This window comes from Plectrocnemia conspersa, unplaced genomic scaffold (assembly GCF_051122295.1).
Source record: "Plectrocnemia conspersa isolate PC_06_02 unplaced genomic scaffold, ASM5112229v1 ptg000006l, whole genome shotgun sequence".
In the NCBI taxonomy this organism is placed as follows: domain Eukaryota; kingdom Metazoa; phylum Arthropoda; class Insecta; order Trichoptera; family Polycentropodidae; genus Plectrocnemia; species Plectrocnemia conspersa.
Window position 1 is genome coordinate 23,101,895 of NW_028277170.1, and position 17,442 is coordinate 23,119,336.

At 30.8% G+C, this 17,442-nt stretch overlaps 1 protein-coding gene across 1 annotated transcript in view; it reads right to left on the minus strand.

The window, feature by feature from the left end:
- Positions 1 to 5,569: 5,569 nt before the first annotated feature.
- Positions 5,570 to 17,442, minus strand: part of twz (BTB/POZ domain-containing protein twz) — an 87,845-nt gene continuing 75,972 nt past the window's right edge. The window contains exons 4-5 of the mRNA XM_088188311.1: positions 13,993 to 14,198; positions 5,570 to 6,237 (exon numbers count right to left, since the gene is read on the minus strand). Of these exons, the coding sequence (XP_088044437.1) occupies positions 5,834 to 6,237; positions 13,993 to 14,198 (610 nt within the window). The 3' untranslated portion in view covers positions 5,570 to 5,833. The remainder of the gene's footprint in view (positions 6,238 to 13,992; positions 14,199 to 17,442) is intronic.

Here is a 17,442-nt window from a genome sequence, read left to right on the forward strand (position 1 = left end):
ACATAAATTTTTCTCACATTTCTCCCTGTGACAATATTTGAGTCAGTATTTATACAACTGTATACATATATACTCGCATAGGATAATATATCTCTTTATTCTAGCACACCTGAGATTTGTTAGTGGTTGCCAGCGCTGCTCAAGTAGCTTCGTAGAAATTCGACTAGGGTAGGGTGAAAGAGTGGTTGGAACTTGGAATATCCTCAGGCAGTCTTACAGCGCTTGTGATGACCTGAGGTGAGGAAGATAAACAACTTTTGTTACTAGAACTAAAACAGGACCAACAACCAACAATGCCTAATATAAAATTTAATATTTATTCATGCGCAAATTTCATATTTCTAAAATAAAATATAACATTTAGAGAATTATTTTAAATTATCATATTCATTTTAACAAGCACGAGAGATATTTGGGAAAAAATCTTATTAAAAATGGAAGCGATTTAATGAACAATATATACATACAGTGGCGGCCACCTAAATAAGACAACTTTTGTCCTGTTTATCAACAGGACAATGACAATATTTCACATAAGGCAAAAAAGTCGTTCATAGACATTATTATGGATGTTTTGGAATGGCAATCTTTCAGCCTTGATCTAAACCCTGTTGAACACTTATGGAGACATTTAAAACACAAAATTAAAAATTAATTTGTCACAAATTTTAAATAAATAAATTAAATTGTAAAAAACGAGTGGGAACTGATTCCTGCCGCAAATACCAACAATTAATCGAGTCAATGCCTAACCGTTGTAGGGATATTATAAGGACAAAAGGTCACTTTACAAAATATTAATGGTATTTTATTTTAGTTCATTATTTTTATTTGTTTTTGAATTTTTAGAATACACTCATATCTATCTCGCATATAGGTGAATTTGACTATCAATTTTATAAATTTAATTTTAAATTGAAAATAAATATTTATTACGACATAGTATTATTCACGATTATGTAGATTATCTAGATAAAAGATAAAAAGTTGAAAAGTTTTAACAATTTTATGTAAAATTTGCACTTTATATCGCATTTTTACAAAACTTCAAAAGTGTCTTATTTAGGTGGCCGTTACTGTATGTATATATGTATATAGTAGACCCCCCCAATAACACGGTACTTTTTGTGTGAGCAACTTATAGGGAGAGTATCTGAACACACATACGTATTGCAAACAATTGTTTGAGTATTTTATAGTCCCCCAACTACACGCATCCAAATAGCACGTTCCCAATTTACCGTGTTATTGGACGTTTTTGATAACAATTACACATACTAGGTATTTGATTAAGTAATTAATATTAATTCTATATTAAATTTAATAATATTTTTTTACATCTATATATTGTGTGTTCATGAATAGTTCAATCAAATTAAACACTAACAATTATACATCGGTTTTAATTTTATATTCCAACTTTTTTTTATTTTTTAATTAAATACTATTTAGGCAAAATACGAAATCCGATCCGTATCCGATTAAGTAATGAAAAATATTCGGGAACCGGGTCATGAACTTGACTGAGTATAAATATATATAATTAAAATGTAAAAAGAGGCGATTTCGCCATTGTGTATTATTTATGTAATATAAAAGGAAAAACTCACTTTTCGGCCTAGGAGCCCGGCGACGGGAATTCAAAATTTGAATATTTCGTTTCGAAGATTGTTTTATGATCTAGTTCAGGCCTCGGCAACCTTTTTTGACTGCTGGTAAGAATAATTAAAATGTGACTATTAAAAAAACTATTTGGGTCAGTGAATATTTTTGGTCCTAACAACCATATATGTGTTCTAGTCCTGACATCGTAACACGTTAAAAACAATCATATTTGCAGAACTGAAATGGGTCACTTGGTGACCCGCGGGTCATAGGTTGCCGAGCCCTGATCTAGTTTAATCAATGTATTCTTCTAATCAACACACACCTTGCAATCCGATTATTTGTATTCAGTCAAATGACGAATTAATGAAAATTATTGTCGCGTAGCAAAATTTTATTATTAAATAATAATTATTTAAAACTGTTGTCATTGTACTGACGGCCATCTTGTTTTATATTTGAATGCTTATTTTTTATTGGTCGAAACAACAGAACGCATTACCGGTGCCTCGGAAAGCAATGAAGTAAATTCAAATTTTATTTTTATTATTATTTATTATTATAATTAAATATATTTCTTTTGTTTACGTGTATTATTATTATACACCGTTCATACAAAGCGATATGATTTACAGAGTAGAGAATTGAACGGAGAATGATTCCGAGATCTATAGTGGAATTCCCTTCCCACCGAGATCGTATGAATAAACTGATGGCGAACGGGATCTAGAAGATGTCTAATATATTTTTGCCATAAAAAAATATTTATTTATGTGAGATATACATATATCGTTTAAGTAATGAAAAAACATTATTTTTTGATGTGATTTACAAAACATCATTATATTTTATTAATTTAATAGCTTTATAATCGGTTACAAGTTTTGTGAGTAAATATGCGCTCATTTTATAGTATATTACATATGGTTTTTGCTAATTAAGTTACAGTATTTAATTATTAAATGATATAATATAACAAGTTCGATACCACATTATAATATACAAATATTTTTGTTAAATAATAACATAATACATACATACATAGTATAATCTTATATAATTTATTTACAATGTCATAAATAAACCAAATATTTTAAAATCCGTATTATGAAAAAAAATATGTTACCTATTATTATTTTCTTTTACTTAATATTTAATTTCAAAGTTTAACTTAATTGTAATCAATTATTTACCATTGATTTATACTGAGCGTAAACTTAATAAATTCGCAAGGTAATGACTAAGCCGGAAATATGCTTAAAAGTACGATTAATATATTATATATGTTTTATATGTATTATAATTAGTGATTAGGATAAGTGGTCCACAAACCGTAAATACGGTTGCCGTTGTTATTAACGATTGACATTTTAAATTACTCACTAACAGCTAGAACGATAATATACAGTTTAAATTACGCAAAAATCTACAATTAATACTATAGAAAATATTTACAAATAATGTCACATTAAAGCATTTTCTTCATATTGTCTCGCATAAGTCTTACTTACACCCTCTTAACGTTGCAAAATTAACATACGTATATAAATAATTTTATTTATTCATATTTTATTAAATAAACAAATAATATGTTTTAAAATGGGAATCCTGCAAATTATTTCTAGAACAGTATGCTGATTTGATAGTAAGTAGTCGCAAAATTCAATGAAATTTATTTGATAAAAATTTAACTAAAATAATATAATTTATATTAAATAATATTTTTAAATTTATATTTATTTCTGTGAAGACAGCGGGGGCAAACATGTGACAGGCCATTTGGAGTGGCAAGCGGCGCGACGCAGATCGCGTACTCTCCCAGTCTCTCATCGACATACTGATGTGAAACCGTTTTTTTAAGTTAGTTGTCATTAAAACATCAAGAAGATGACTTAAAATATGCGATTTCTAATACAGTTTCAAACTTGAGTCCTTTGCAAGCGCATGCATTTGTATAAATAAAGTATTTTACTTAAAAAAAATTAAGCCCACGTACATAAATAAAAACATTGTTTCATAAAATAATATTCAATTATCGGAAGGTCGGAAATTAAACTAGTTTGCGCACCACTATTTTATGTTATTAATTTTTTTAGTTTTGACTAAGCCAGTAGATAAAGAGCTCTAGAATATTTTAAAAATATCTGTAAAAAAATTAAAATATTTTAACTTTCATTTATTATAATATTAATAAGATACATTTTCTGCTGAAAAACAACATGATGAGACTTTCGCGATTGACTGAAGTTAAATTTATGTAGTAAATAATACATTGTGTATTGTGAGGTTTTGGAATCTGATCAAATAATTACAATTGATCTCACGTATCAAAACATTCCTTTTCACTCGCTCGCGTGTTAAGTGATGAGAGTGAGAGAGAGTGATAAGGGATTGCTTTGCATGCGTTCCGCACGCTCACTTCTTCTCAGTCACACTCGTAAATTAGCACGCGAGCGAGCGAAAGGGAATGTATCGCGCCATACGCATCTGCATATAACGATGTGTCAGAAAAAATATAATTGTTTTATTGTAATCAAGCTAGAGCTTCTCTCTGGATTTAGATAAATACGTCAAAACATTTGCATCAGAATGACAAAGAGGAGAGCTTAAAAACTTCACAACTTGACACAGAGAACAGCTTTAAAAGTCAATAATTTCTGTGAGGTTATGTGAACTGTATTTAGTGTCACAAACTTTTTTTTGTTAATTTGTTAATCTATGGCTTTCGAAATAATGACACAGTGAACAAATACTAACATAAGAAAAGCGTAACACTGAAGCAAATTCATAAAAACAGGAACATCTTTTCCTTCAGAGACAATGGTCTGAAATTAAGCTTCTAAATATAGAATATGAAATGAAAAGCTTCAAAGGTTATCTGAGAAGTACGATATGGTTTGTACTAATATCTCCTGATTCTTTCGATATATAACCGTAAATGTTAAAGTTGATTTAGAAATAATCTAAGGGAAAACTACGATATCAAGAATAGTCCTGAATGTAGGAGTTCAGCATAGATTCACAAGACAGTAAAATTAGACTGTTCTTTTCAATATAAGGCAAATAATTCTAGAGCAAAACAATGCGCGTCCCTATGTGACAAAATTAAAAAACTTTTATCTCATCCACATCATTCTCCAGACCTTGCTCATTCCGACTACCATTTATTTCGACCAATGCAACTATTCCTAGCCGGGAAAAAAATAAAATGTAAATTATATGACTAGGAATAAAATGAATCAACCATGCATCTATCTTTGGCTTATCATGTGCCATAAAATGTGACATTTAAAATTATAAAAATTAACACTTTTATTATGGACCATCTTGTAGAGTAAACTGTACAAAAGATTTCTTTCGCAAAGATTAGAAATCTCGTAAAATTGACTACAATCTCTTTTTATACATTTTTTTCTGTAAGATTCGATTTTCGAGTATTTTTTGTATATTCCAGCGGTGGATTCTATTTAATAAAAAGCACATCTTAAGCGCAAAATAGCTGACATCTAAAGCGCAAAATAGCTTGAAATAAATCTAACACGTTTTATGTTGAAAAATAAGTGTATATACTTTTTACATTGAAAATTGCCTAATAATCTATTGTATGTATTTTGATAGAGTTCGATGAAAAATGTTTGGTAAAGATTAATGTATCACTAAATTAAATTTACTTATATATGTCTGATTGAGATGGGATTTGAAGACGAAGCGCTCTTAGATAAAGCTTAAATTGATCATGTTGTAAAAGTATTCAATCCAGAAGAAATTACTATAAACCAAAGAGAAGCTAAGAAAATCTCTGTTCAGATTTTTATTATATTACTCAAGAACTGGTAGAACATATAATACATGCAAAGTAAGAATATACTAAATGCAATTGTGTATAGAAGATAGCCTTATAATTTATGTTAGTTCTTCCATATTTTTGCCTTGGGACTTTTTAGATAAAAAAATTAACACATAATCCGTTTTGTAGTATATTTTAATCTTAAGATATCAAAAAGAGCTTAGAATCCAAATCACGAAAACGAGATTTAAATTCACTGCTTAATTTTACCTTATCTTTATGTCAAAAAAGTACAAATGTGCACAGTGCTATTAGTCTTTTTTGTGTCGCTAAATTAGCGCTTTTTGAATATAATTATTATTTTAACGTCCCCACATTTAGATAACAACCATGGACTAGAGATGTTGTTTATTTGACAGACGAGATTTACTCGAAGTGGCGTCAAATTTTGGGCGATACTTTGACGAATAGATATTCGGAGAACTGTTGACCTTCCACGCCCCCACCGTTGGAAGCCATCAGCTTGAAGCCGGCGTTCAAGAGCCTGGATACAGCTTGGAGAGAGTTGAGCTTGCAATATCCGTTCAAGGGAAACCTGATGACGTGTCTGGAGTCTTGCTGGTTCCACGCGACCGACGAACGGGAATCCATGACTGCCTGGTTCGTCTCCGGGAACACTTCGCTGAGGAGGACCCTGTCTCCGGAAAGCATGATGCGCTCGCCGAGGTCTGGACTGACGTGGAGGGCGACGCACTCGTGCTGTTCCCTTCCGAGAGCATTCTTCGCAGATAGGGTTGACGCTAGTGTGTTCTTTTCTTTGAGCTGCTCCAACTGTCTGATCATAGCTGTGAACAAATATATAAATATTTAATCAAAAACTACCTATTCATGATGCAGAATCAATTAGAATACATTAGAAGAATTTCGATCGTTCTGTAGTACTACAAAAAAACGCTTTGGACTAGGTGATAAGGTCTTCAATACCAAATAGGAATTACAAAGAAAAAAGATACATGAACGTTACAGTTAAATTGCAATGATCATACTATGTTTTTGCAGGTTTAAATCGCTTTTAAGCGGGAAGTTTGGTCCTTGGAAATTTAGTCGTGACGGTTCGCTTCTGTAGGGGCACAACAATATTTCTCCGTAACACAGTTTTACACTATATATATATTATTTATTATATGTATGTTTTAATTAAATCTGTTTAGTGTATAAACAATTAGCTATATTAGATAAATACAATAATAAAATTATTATTAATATTTGTAAAATACGTATTAAAAGGGTCATAAAAATATAATGAAGATTTATTTTTTCGTCGACTTTGTGTATGTATAAGTATTCAAACGAATTTCACCAAAACCGTTGGACATCACTTTAACAAAAAAAATCACTGTGCAGATGATTTTTTTGTTAATAAAAACATGTATTGAGCCTTTCAAATTGTTATTAAATTGGCTAAAATTGTTAAAAGCGTTATAAAAATATTATTTTAATTTGCGCCTCTCATTTTACTAACGATCAATACTTTTGTCGACACAGTTGTTTATTTATAGATATTAAAAATAATTGCACTAAAACCGTTGTACATCACTTTAACAAAAAAATAACACTGTGCAGGTATTTTTTTTTAAAGAAAAACAAATTGAGCCTTCCAGATGGTTCTTAAATTGGCTAAAATTATTAAAAGCGTTATAAAAATATTATTTTGATTTGCGCCTCTCATTTTCCTAACGATCAATACTTTTGTCGACACAGTTGTTTATTTATAGATATTATAATTAATTGCACTAAAACCGTTGTACATCACTTTAACAAAAAAAGGCACTGTGCAGGTGATTTTTTTTATAGAAAAACAAATTAAGCCTTCCAGATGGTTCTTAAATTAGCTAAAATTGTTAAAAGCGTTATAAAAATATAATTTTGATTTGCGCCTCTCATTTTACTAACGATCAATACTTTTGTCGACACAGTTGTTTATTTATAGATATTAAAAATTATTGCACTAAAACCGTTGTACATCACTTAAACAAAAAAAAGGCACTGTGCAGGTGATTTTTTTTAAAGAAAAACAAATTGAGCCTTCCAGATGGTTTTTAAATTGACTAAAATTGTTAAAAGCGTTATAAAAATATTATTTTGATTTGCACCTCTTATTTTACTAACGATCAATACTTTTGTCGACACAGTTGTTTATTTATAGATATTAAAAATAATTGCACTAAAACCGTTGTACATCACTTTAACAAAAAAATAACACTGTGCAGGTAATTTTTTTTAAAGAAAAACAAATTGAGCCTTCCAGATGGTTCTTAAATTGGCTAAAATTATTAAAAGCGTTATAAAAATATTATTTTGATTTGCGCCTCTCATTTTACTAACGATCAATACTTTTGTCGACACAGTTGTTTATTTATAGATATTATAATTAATTGCACTAAAACCGTTGTACATCACTTTAACAAAAAAAGGCACTGTGCAGGTGATTTTTTTTATAGAAAAACAAATTAAGCCTTCCAGATGGTTCTTATATTGGCTAAAATTGTTAAAAGCGTTATAAAAATATTATTTTAATTTGCGCCTCTCATTTTACTAACGATCAATACTTTTGTCGACACAGTTGTTTATTTATAGATATTAAAAATTATTGCACTAAAACCGTTGTACATCACTTTAACAAAAAAAAGGCACTGTGCAGGTTATTTTTTTAAAGAAAAACGAATTAAGCCTTCTATATGGTTCTTAAATTGGCTAAAATTGTTAAAAGCGTTATAAAAATATTATTTTGATTTGCGCCTCTCATTTTACTAGCGATCAATACTTTTGTCGTTACAGTAGTTTATTTATAGATATTTAAATTAATTGCACTAAAACCGTTGTACATCACTTTAACAAAAAAAGGCACTGTGCAGGTGATTTTTTTTAAAGAAAAACAAATTGAGCCTTTCATATGTTAACTAAATTGGCAAATGTACCGATTTTAGATCTACCGATAAGACGTTAGATGTGTTAAAGACAAAAAAGCAAAGAGTCTGGTTCCGCCCTAAATCATCGGCGTTGAGCAAAGGATCGAGGCAGTGATATATATAGCTTCCTATGCAAAATCTAAGCTGCTCCCACCGCTTACATATTATTAACGCATTACATTGAAGACATGCGCTGATATACATTTAATTATCATATACTGATACTACTCTAATTTTCTTTCGCAAATGATTTTGAAATTTATAGTAATTTAAATTAAAGCATTAAAATAACTACATAGTGGTTGTTTATTGTAAATATTATAAATATTTAATATATTTACGCCTTTAAGACCGAACAATAATATATTAAAGTTGAATAATAGAGGCGTAAACAACTGTATGGTAACCACAGAAGAAAGAATATAATTGTAGCTAACCAAAGTGTACATAAGAGAGCGATGAGGAGCAGAGAGTAATATACATGGTTGCCATGAAACTACCATTGAGTCGCTAAAAAAATATTTTTTAAACTTTTTCTGTGTTAACATTGAAATTATAATATTAAATTTTATTGCAATCCTATTTTAATGGGAGTAAAAAAATATTTGAAATAAATTTTATATAGTTTTGAAACATAAATACTTGATCTTTTATTTTAAACATGGGTCTTCAAATATTTTTTGTTACATAATAGGACATTTTTCTTGTGAAAGAGAGTAAAAACCGTTTGTCAAACATGCTTAAAATTCTGTTAATGATACAAATCTAGTGTTACAGTGGTTTAACAATTTATTATAATTGTTCTCTGCAAAGTCACAAAATCCATCCAATTCTTTAACTCAGACTGTATATATATATTTATATTTACTAGATTACATTCTATATCGAGTGGTAAACAGCCAACAGCATATTAAGTCAATTGTGTACCATATGTGTTCCACAAAAAATACCAATAATGTGTCTCTTCAATTCAGTTTGAAGTTTTCGCCATAATTTATTTTTGCCAAGCCTTTGGGGGGTACCAAAAATTGGTGTTTGTATTATCTGCACAAAAGGCAACTATTTTATTTCGTAAGAAAATTTGTCAAAAACTTTTAATAACATATCACACTGAAAATCAGATGTTTACACGCCACAATTGGTAAAAATATTGCACAACAACTGGGAGAAGTATTTTATTTGATCGATCTATTAGGTTAAATATATATATAAAAGGAAATATTAAGTAGATAAACGGAATATATAAAATATTTATTAGTGTTTTTTCTTTTTAGATGAGAACGAGGAAAATAATAATTTATTTGTACGTCCATTGCCATTCGAAAGAACATTGCAACAGACATTGCTGCTTAAACAAACAAACGACCAAAACGATGTTTACCTGCCTTGTGTGCACTACGAGACAATAGTCCTCTATATTAAAAAGCAAAACTATTGGAAACCAATAGCGAACGAAGCTCACAGATTTACCTCGATTCTGCCAAATTGTCCGTGAGCAAAAACACACAAGCAATTCATTACGCTTGTGTTTATTCGGATTGTGTGGTGGGCGGAAATGTAATAAATGTGCGGAAGCCACTGATATAAAATATATTTGTGCCGCCTCTAAGCTCAAAATATTTTAATTAATATAATTTATTTGAGAAATTTATGCAACTTTATAAAAAAAATCAGTAAAAATTTTAATTTATTTAAAAAAACAGATCTTACAAATTTAATTTTTTGGGGTGTATTATTAAAATGGTAATCATTATATACCTGACAATGATAGTGTCACACTTTTAAATCCAACCTTACGTTGTAATAAAAATATATGTTAAGAAACAAATAAGTTTCAGTCGTTAAATGTTAGTAGAGTATACTAAAAAAGTTTTTATTCCTAGATCTTTTCATAGCGAAATCATCTAAGAGTTTATCAAAATTTGCACTTTCGTTGTGCAGTTAAATTAATTTTTAATTATTTTAAGTCGTAAAAATACTTTTCTTCTTGACAGTTGTCATTGAGCTAAGAAACAGATGATTGCTTCCATTTTAAGAAAATCTGTTTTTTTTATTGTATATAATTTAATAAAGGTCTGAATGAAACAGAGAGTGGCTTATGGCTTTGTCTTATATATATATACATACATATAAAAGTGAAATATTTCATAAGTAGGTTTCAGGTTAACATATTTTGGGTATGCTACCATCAAAAGTTCAATAAAATTCAGAATATCTTGCTTCAAAAAAGAAAAACATGTTTGCAACTCTTTTTATTAAATTCGTATTAAGTGCATCTACTAAAGGAATTAAAGATTTTATCCTAAAAGAGTTTTGTTAATTTATTTTGCATGCTTTAATTTAAGGGTATTAGTTTTTTTATAAAAATCACTTACATTAAATATTATATAAATATATTGTTTTTAATTACTTATTTTTTCAGTTATAAAGGTAAATATATAACTATTTGGTGAGCTTCAAAATAGTGCAAGATCGACCACCGTACATGTACGGCGATACCGCTCAAAGGGTTAAATAACACAATTGCGTATCTCAACAGACCGTTATTAATAATTTTTATCATTTATTAATTTAATTAAACGTAATCGCTCAGGAAATCGGCTGCAAACAACCATAGCGAGGGAGCGGCTAAAGCCGACTGTAGCGCAGTCGATACGCGTGCGCCATGAATCGAATTGGTGGCGCATGCGCTCGTGTTAGGGTCGCCCGTCATCAACCGTTCATGCGGTTGACATTTTGAATCTGTCTATTTCTCCGGCCTTTCGGCTTTCATGTTTCGCAGTGGGAGCTGCCGGCTTACCATATCAATAGCCGGACAGGTGTGAAATCTCTCGTACACTTTACACCACAGGTGGCCAACCCAAATGATCCTGCGAGCCTCTTATTTATTTATTATTTATTTATTTATTAAAATTATAACCATCGTGACCTGACAGGCAAACCCAATGCGTCACGATAGTCAAAAGTACTAATACATCATAATACATACAAATATAAACAAGACAAAACAACAGACACAAATCACCTCAACAGGTGTGCATTGTCCCATACGAACTGAACCAAAACTCCATATGTGCAAGAGAAAATGTCAATATTTCTATGGACAGAATTGAGCAGATGAATAGCCTTAGCCAGAGAAGAGTTGGCAAGTGCTCCAGTTCTACACTTAACAGGCAAGAATAGTGGACGCGACCGAGAACTATAACCACCTTCAGGAGCCCACATTTGAAGCTGCTCGAGCACTGAAGGATTGTCTACGATGCCCTTGAGCAATTTCCAGAAGTGTTTAATTACATAAACACTTCTGCGAGTCGACAAAGAAACGTATCCCAGGGCTCCCAAAATAAAAGCACTAGGAAACAAAAACGGATAATACCCGTATTCCTTCAAGTATAAATATCGAAGAAATTTACGTTGTACTTTTTCCAGCTTCAATTCATTACATTGATTCATTACGCATGGGATCCAAATGATGGAGCTAGTTTCTAGTATGCTGCGGACTAGAGTATCATAAAGAGTGCGCAATACTAAAGTATTCCTGAAGTAACGCGCATTTCTCAAGATAAAACCGAGCATTTTTAAGGATTTGCTATGAGTCTCTGCAATGTGCTGGCTAAATTTCCAACGTTCTTCGAAAGTCACTCCTAAATCCTTAGTTGAAGAAAACCTTTCCAGAAAATATCCGCCTAGATGGTATGAATATTTTGCCGGCGTTAACGACATTGAAAATGAAATTGTGTGACATTTCTTTACACTGAAAGGCAATTGGTTATAGCAAGCCCATTTCCATATAGAGTTGAGATCCTCCTGTAGGTCGAGGGAATCAGAAATCGAATGCATTTTCTTGTAAATTTTCAAGTCATCTGCATATAATAAAAAATCTGAATGCTCTATTGCTGTTTCTATGTCATTAATGAACAATAAAAACAACAATGGACCCAAATTGGATCCTTGAGGTACTCCAGTAGGGGTCTTATATCGTTCTGAAAAGGAGTTATTATACTTGACGAATTGATATCTATTGGTCAAGTAATTTGAGAATAGATTTATGAGATCTTCAGAAAACCCGAAATTAGATAACTTTTTTACAAGTAAAGCATGGTTAACTTTATCAAATGCTTTTTCAAAATCTGTGTATATGACGTCCACTTGTACACCAGAGTCCAATGATTTTGAAACATAGTTAGACAAAACCATTAGATTAGTGACAGTGGATCGAGATTTACGGAAACCATGTTGTTGGTCGAGAAGCATACACCTGCAATGATTAAAAATGTATTTATGCAAAACAATTTCAAATAATTTTGCAGGTGATGAGATCAAAGCTATTGGCCTGTAATTGTCAATCTGAGATTTGGGACCCTTTTTATGAATCGGAGTGACTTTTGAACATTTCCACAATTCTGGAAAACAAGAGGATCTCAAAATTAAATTATGAGTTTGAAAAGTGAACTTATTTATATATATTCGTCACCAGAATTTCATTTAAGATCTATATACTGCATTAATAATATGATTATTAAAAATGAACTAAAATATATTTTAACGGAAGTATTCAATTTAATAAAATGAGTTTGTACCATACGCGCAAAGAGTGCTTCTGTAGAAAGAGCATTTGCTACAATGAAAATAATAAATACATTAACTAGAAATAGTCAAAGTCAGCTCTTGCATTAATATCAATCGAAAAATAACTTTTAGATAAATTAATGAAAAAGGAGCGTCGAATAAAATTGATTTTAAAAAATAAATTCATAATATGTTTATCAAATATTTTTTTATTTTAAATATATTTTTTGTCACCCCTCTCCTGCTGCATGCTCTGTTTCAAAAATCACCGCACGCTACTGATAGGTAGATTTTGGTTATGGTAGTAAAAAGGTATTTAATGGCAATTGGTTTTTACAGTGAATTTCCATACTGATTAATTTGAGCAATTAAAGAAAACTTTTGAAGGACTAATATAAAAATGTCCATTATGTGTCGGTTATAATGGTATTTTACTACTAAGAGTAGACATTAATGTCAACGTATCTAAAGTCAAATTAACTCTGAAGGATTTGTGTAGTGTATATTTTTTTATTTAACATGTCTTCTGCATTTACTCGTGAATGTAAATAAATGTATACATTTCATATTAATGATACACAATCTGCAGATAAATAAGCAATGAATGATAAAGTTGTAGACGTTTGAATGTCTCAATTAAACGACGTACACCCTGTTATGTCTCTTTTCCAACTGAATACCACCGATAAGGCGAAACAGACCGACAGAAGCCAATCTATCGACGTTAAAACTTTATACATGTCTACTACTTGTTGAGCGTCGGTTGTATGGATGTGACGTTTGCAAAACGAAACGCACAAATCTAGACTGCTTTTATTTAATGGTCGTGAACGTATGTACATACATTTGAGTTTTCAGGCTTTGGAATGTGTTTAAATGAGACTCTAAATTGAATTGAATAGTTATTTTTATCTACCATAGTACAGGGTTCTGCAAAATAATACTCATCAATCGCAGTGCGAAATATCTATTATTTAAATTTCAATATTTTTATTATGAACTAAATTATATTATTCGCTTAATCCGGATGCTTTATTGCCGTACAATGTATGCATTACTTACGACTGATTTCAAAGTAGCGGGATTCTTCAAGCAGCAGATCTAGGTCTTTGAAGTCCTCCGGTATGAGAAGTTTCGAGTTGCGCATAAAGTTGAGGATGTGTCTGAACATCCTGCCGTCTCTGTCGATGAAATAATGCTGCTTCAGCGAGTCCAGAACAATTGGAATGACTCCGTTGAAAAGCTTGGCCAGACGAGACTCGGGATATCTGCGGCGAGACAAATCAAAGTATAAAGTATTACTTTCACCTTACGTCTAGAATCAATATCATCTACATATATATATATTTGAACACCTAAAGCAAATGAGCATCTATAAGACTTGTATTTTATAATCAGATAAATATCACTTAAAATTCAGATGTGTCCCAAAACTGTTTTCCATTATTTGATTGATAAATAAAGTCATATAGATAAGCATTAAACAAGGATATTTATATATAATGATTGATATTGAATCTATTCTTCACACATTTTATATTTATGTGATTATATAAAACATATTTACAATATAATTGAAACGCTTCGAGCTAAAACGCAGTTGAATTAAAACGTAAAAAAATCATATAATGAATTATCAGTTGACAGCTCTTTTATAAATAAATATATAAAGTTAATGTTTCCTAAACTTTCTGATCCGATTTTTTAAAATACACTATAGAGCTCGTGCGAAAAAGTTATCGCCGTTCTTATTGGAAAAACAACATTTTAACGAAAAGTTTTAACTAGATATGAAAAGCGAAAAAAAGCAGTTTATCTAATACGAAAAGAAAAGTTTGCAGCTATAGTAACACATTCACCATTAGTGAACATGAAATGTATTTCCTCATCTCACAAATGTATACGTTTGCACGATGCAAAATAAATTGTACAGAGTAGGAATTTTTGCATTTTTAAAATCGCTTCTGAGCGGTAACCACGTAAAGGAGAAGCGCGTCCTTGGAAATTTAGTCGCGATGGTCCGCTTCTGGGGGGAACAATAATCCTTCGATTATTCGGCGCCTATTTCGCCCTGACTACCGATTATATATTATTTATTAAATATATGCTTTTATTAAATTTGTTTAGTGTATAAACAATTAGCAATATTAGATTAATACAATAATTAAATAAATTAATAGTCATAAAAATATTATGAAGATTTATTTTTTCGTCGACTTAATAACTAAAGAGTTGGTATATGTATCCACAAAAATTGTTTATGTATAAGTATTCTAACGAACTGCACTAAAACCGTTGGACATCACTTTAACAAAAAAAATCACTGTGCAGATGATTTTTTTTGTTAAGGAAAACATGTATTGAGCCTTCCAGCTGGTTTCTAAATTAGCTAAAATTGTTAAAAGCGTTATAAAATATTATTTTGATTTGTGCCTCCCATTTTACTAACGATAAAATGGGAGGCACAAATCAAAAAAAATCAGTACATTTAATAATTTAATTACTATCTGGAAGGCGCAATACGTAATTTTATTTGTAAAAAAAATTATCGGCACAGGGATTTTTTTTTGTTAAAGTGACGTCCAACGGTTTTATACTTGTATTTTTACCAGTTATTTAGTTATTGAGTAGACAAAAAAACAAATCTAAGTCATATTTACTAATTTATCATCTGGAAGGCTCAATACGTGTTTTCCTTTATAAAAAAATCACATGTGTGCATACATATGTATATCAAGACCAAGAGATGGGACTAGGTACATCCAACAGTTTTAAATTTATTAAAATTTTATGGGATAGAAATACTGCTGGTACTAGCACAGTGCAATGTAATTAAATAAATAACTGTCCAATAAAATATGACATGAATATGAAAAAATAAATTCATGGTGATTTTGATTATTGGATGATATTATGACAAGACAATAATTGTGTTATCTTAATCTTATTGATTTGTGAAGGTTTAGATTACATTATACAAAGTGAGTGCAGTAGACCCCCAATAACACGATAAATTGGCAACGTGCTATTTGGGTGCGTGTAATTAGGGGGCTAGAAAATGCTTATATATTTTTTGAATTAATATAAAATATCCTCTCTTTGGCTCGCTCATATATAAAAAACACGTCCTAATCTACCGTGTTATTGGGGGATCTACTGTAGATGATATAAAATTTTAATAAAAAATTATGGAACGCATCTCAATTTTTTCAAAATAAGCCGCGTTTTTTAATGTGATCCTAGTGAAAATCGTCATTTGTACAATAGACAAGTTAGGAAAGAAGCTGATCTGTTTGTTATATACATACATAAAATTAAACAGCAACCTTTTTCGTTAATAAATAAGCATCGGCGCACTAGTTCCGCATTACTTATAATATGCGCAAGAGATCGTTAACGCCGCATCGGATCTAATAGATCATCCGCACCCAGACAAGATACCCGGTGTAGATGCTGTATCTAGTGTATCTAAAATATAAAATTTCAAAGGCCGTTATCGCCGGTCGTAGATCCTGTCCTGAGGTCCTTCCTAGTCTCCGGTTTCCGAACCGGTATTGAATTATTGCGTCGGATAGCGTGCGGCTACCGTTCAAATGAGTTGTTTATTATTTGAAGGCGGCTAATCTATTTTAATTTAGCTTCGACATTTGCATACAGTGGGGACACGACTTTGTGCGCAAATGCCGGAATCGATCAATCCAAGAGGGAAATCGTGACGCGTTTGCTGTACCATCGACATATAAAGCGGAGATCGGAGTTAAAAACGGACGTTTGGAGATATGCAAACGGAAAATCAGAAGGCGGCAGAAACGAGCGATTGTATATATAGGCGGCCGTCGACTTTCGCACACTTGAAAAAAAAAAATTTTAAATTAATTTTTTTTTAAAAAAATTATAAACATGAGTAAGAAAAGGAAAAAAAATCAGTGTTGATACGAACAAAAAAAAAATCAAAGACTCATAAACTTCACACGATTAGAGATAAAGATGGAAATTATTAGACGTTCTGATAGCGGTGAATCTTTTTCAAAATAAAAATATAATTAAGGAATACGTTAAAAATTTTGGATTTGCAGATATATTTCCACAATCTTTAAAGATATGTTTCCAAAAAAACACGCCAAAAAAAAACATGGATGAAATGGAAAAATCTTTGTCATTATGGATCGATGACCAACATCAAAAAGATGTTCCTCTGAGCATTTAAATTATTCAAGCAAAAGCTCTTAATTTGCACAAAGATTAAAAAGATAGATTAAAAAAAATTAACACGGTTTCTCAAGCAAGTAACGGTTGGTTTTACAATTTTAAAATGAGGTATTCTTTTTATAATATTAAATTTACTGGAGAAACGGCTGATGCGGATAAAGATGCTGCAAAAATATTTATTTTCTAATTATCCAAAATTATTGAAGATGGAGAATATTCCTCTAGCTAAATATTTAATGTAGACAGGTTTATTTTGGAAAACTCTTTAACAATAAAAAATATGAATGAAGCCTTCACGCATCT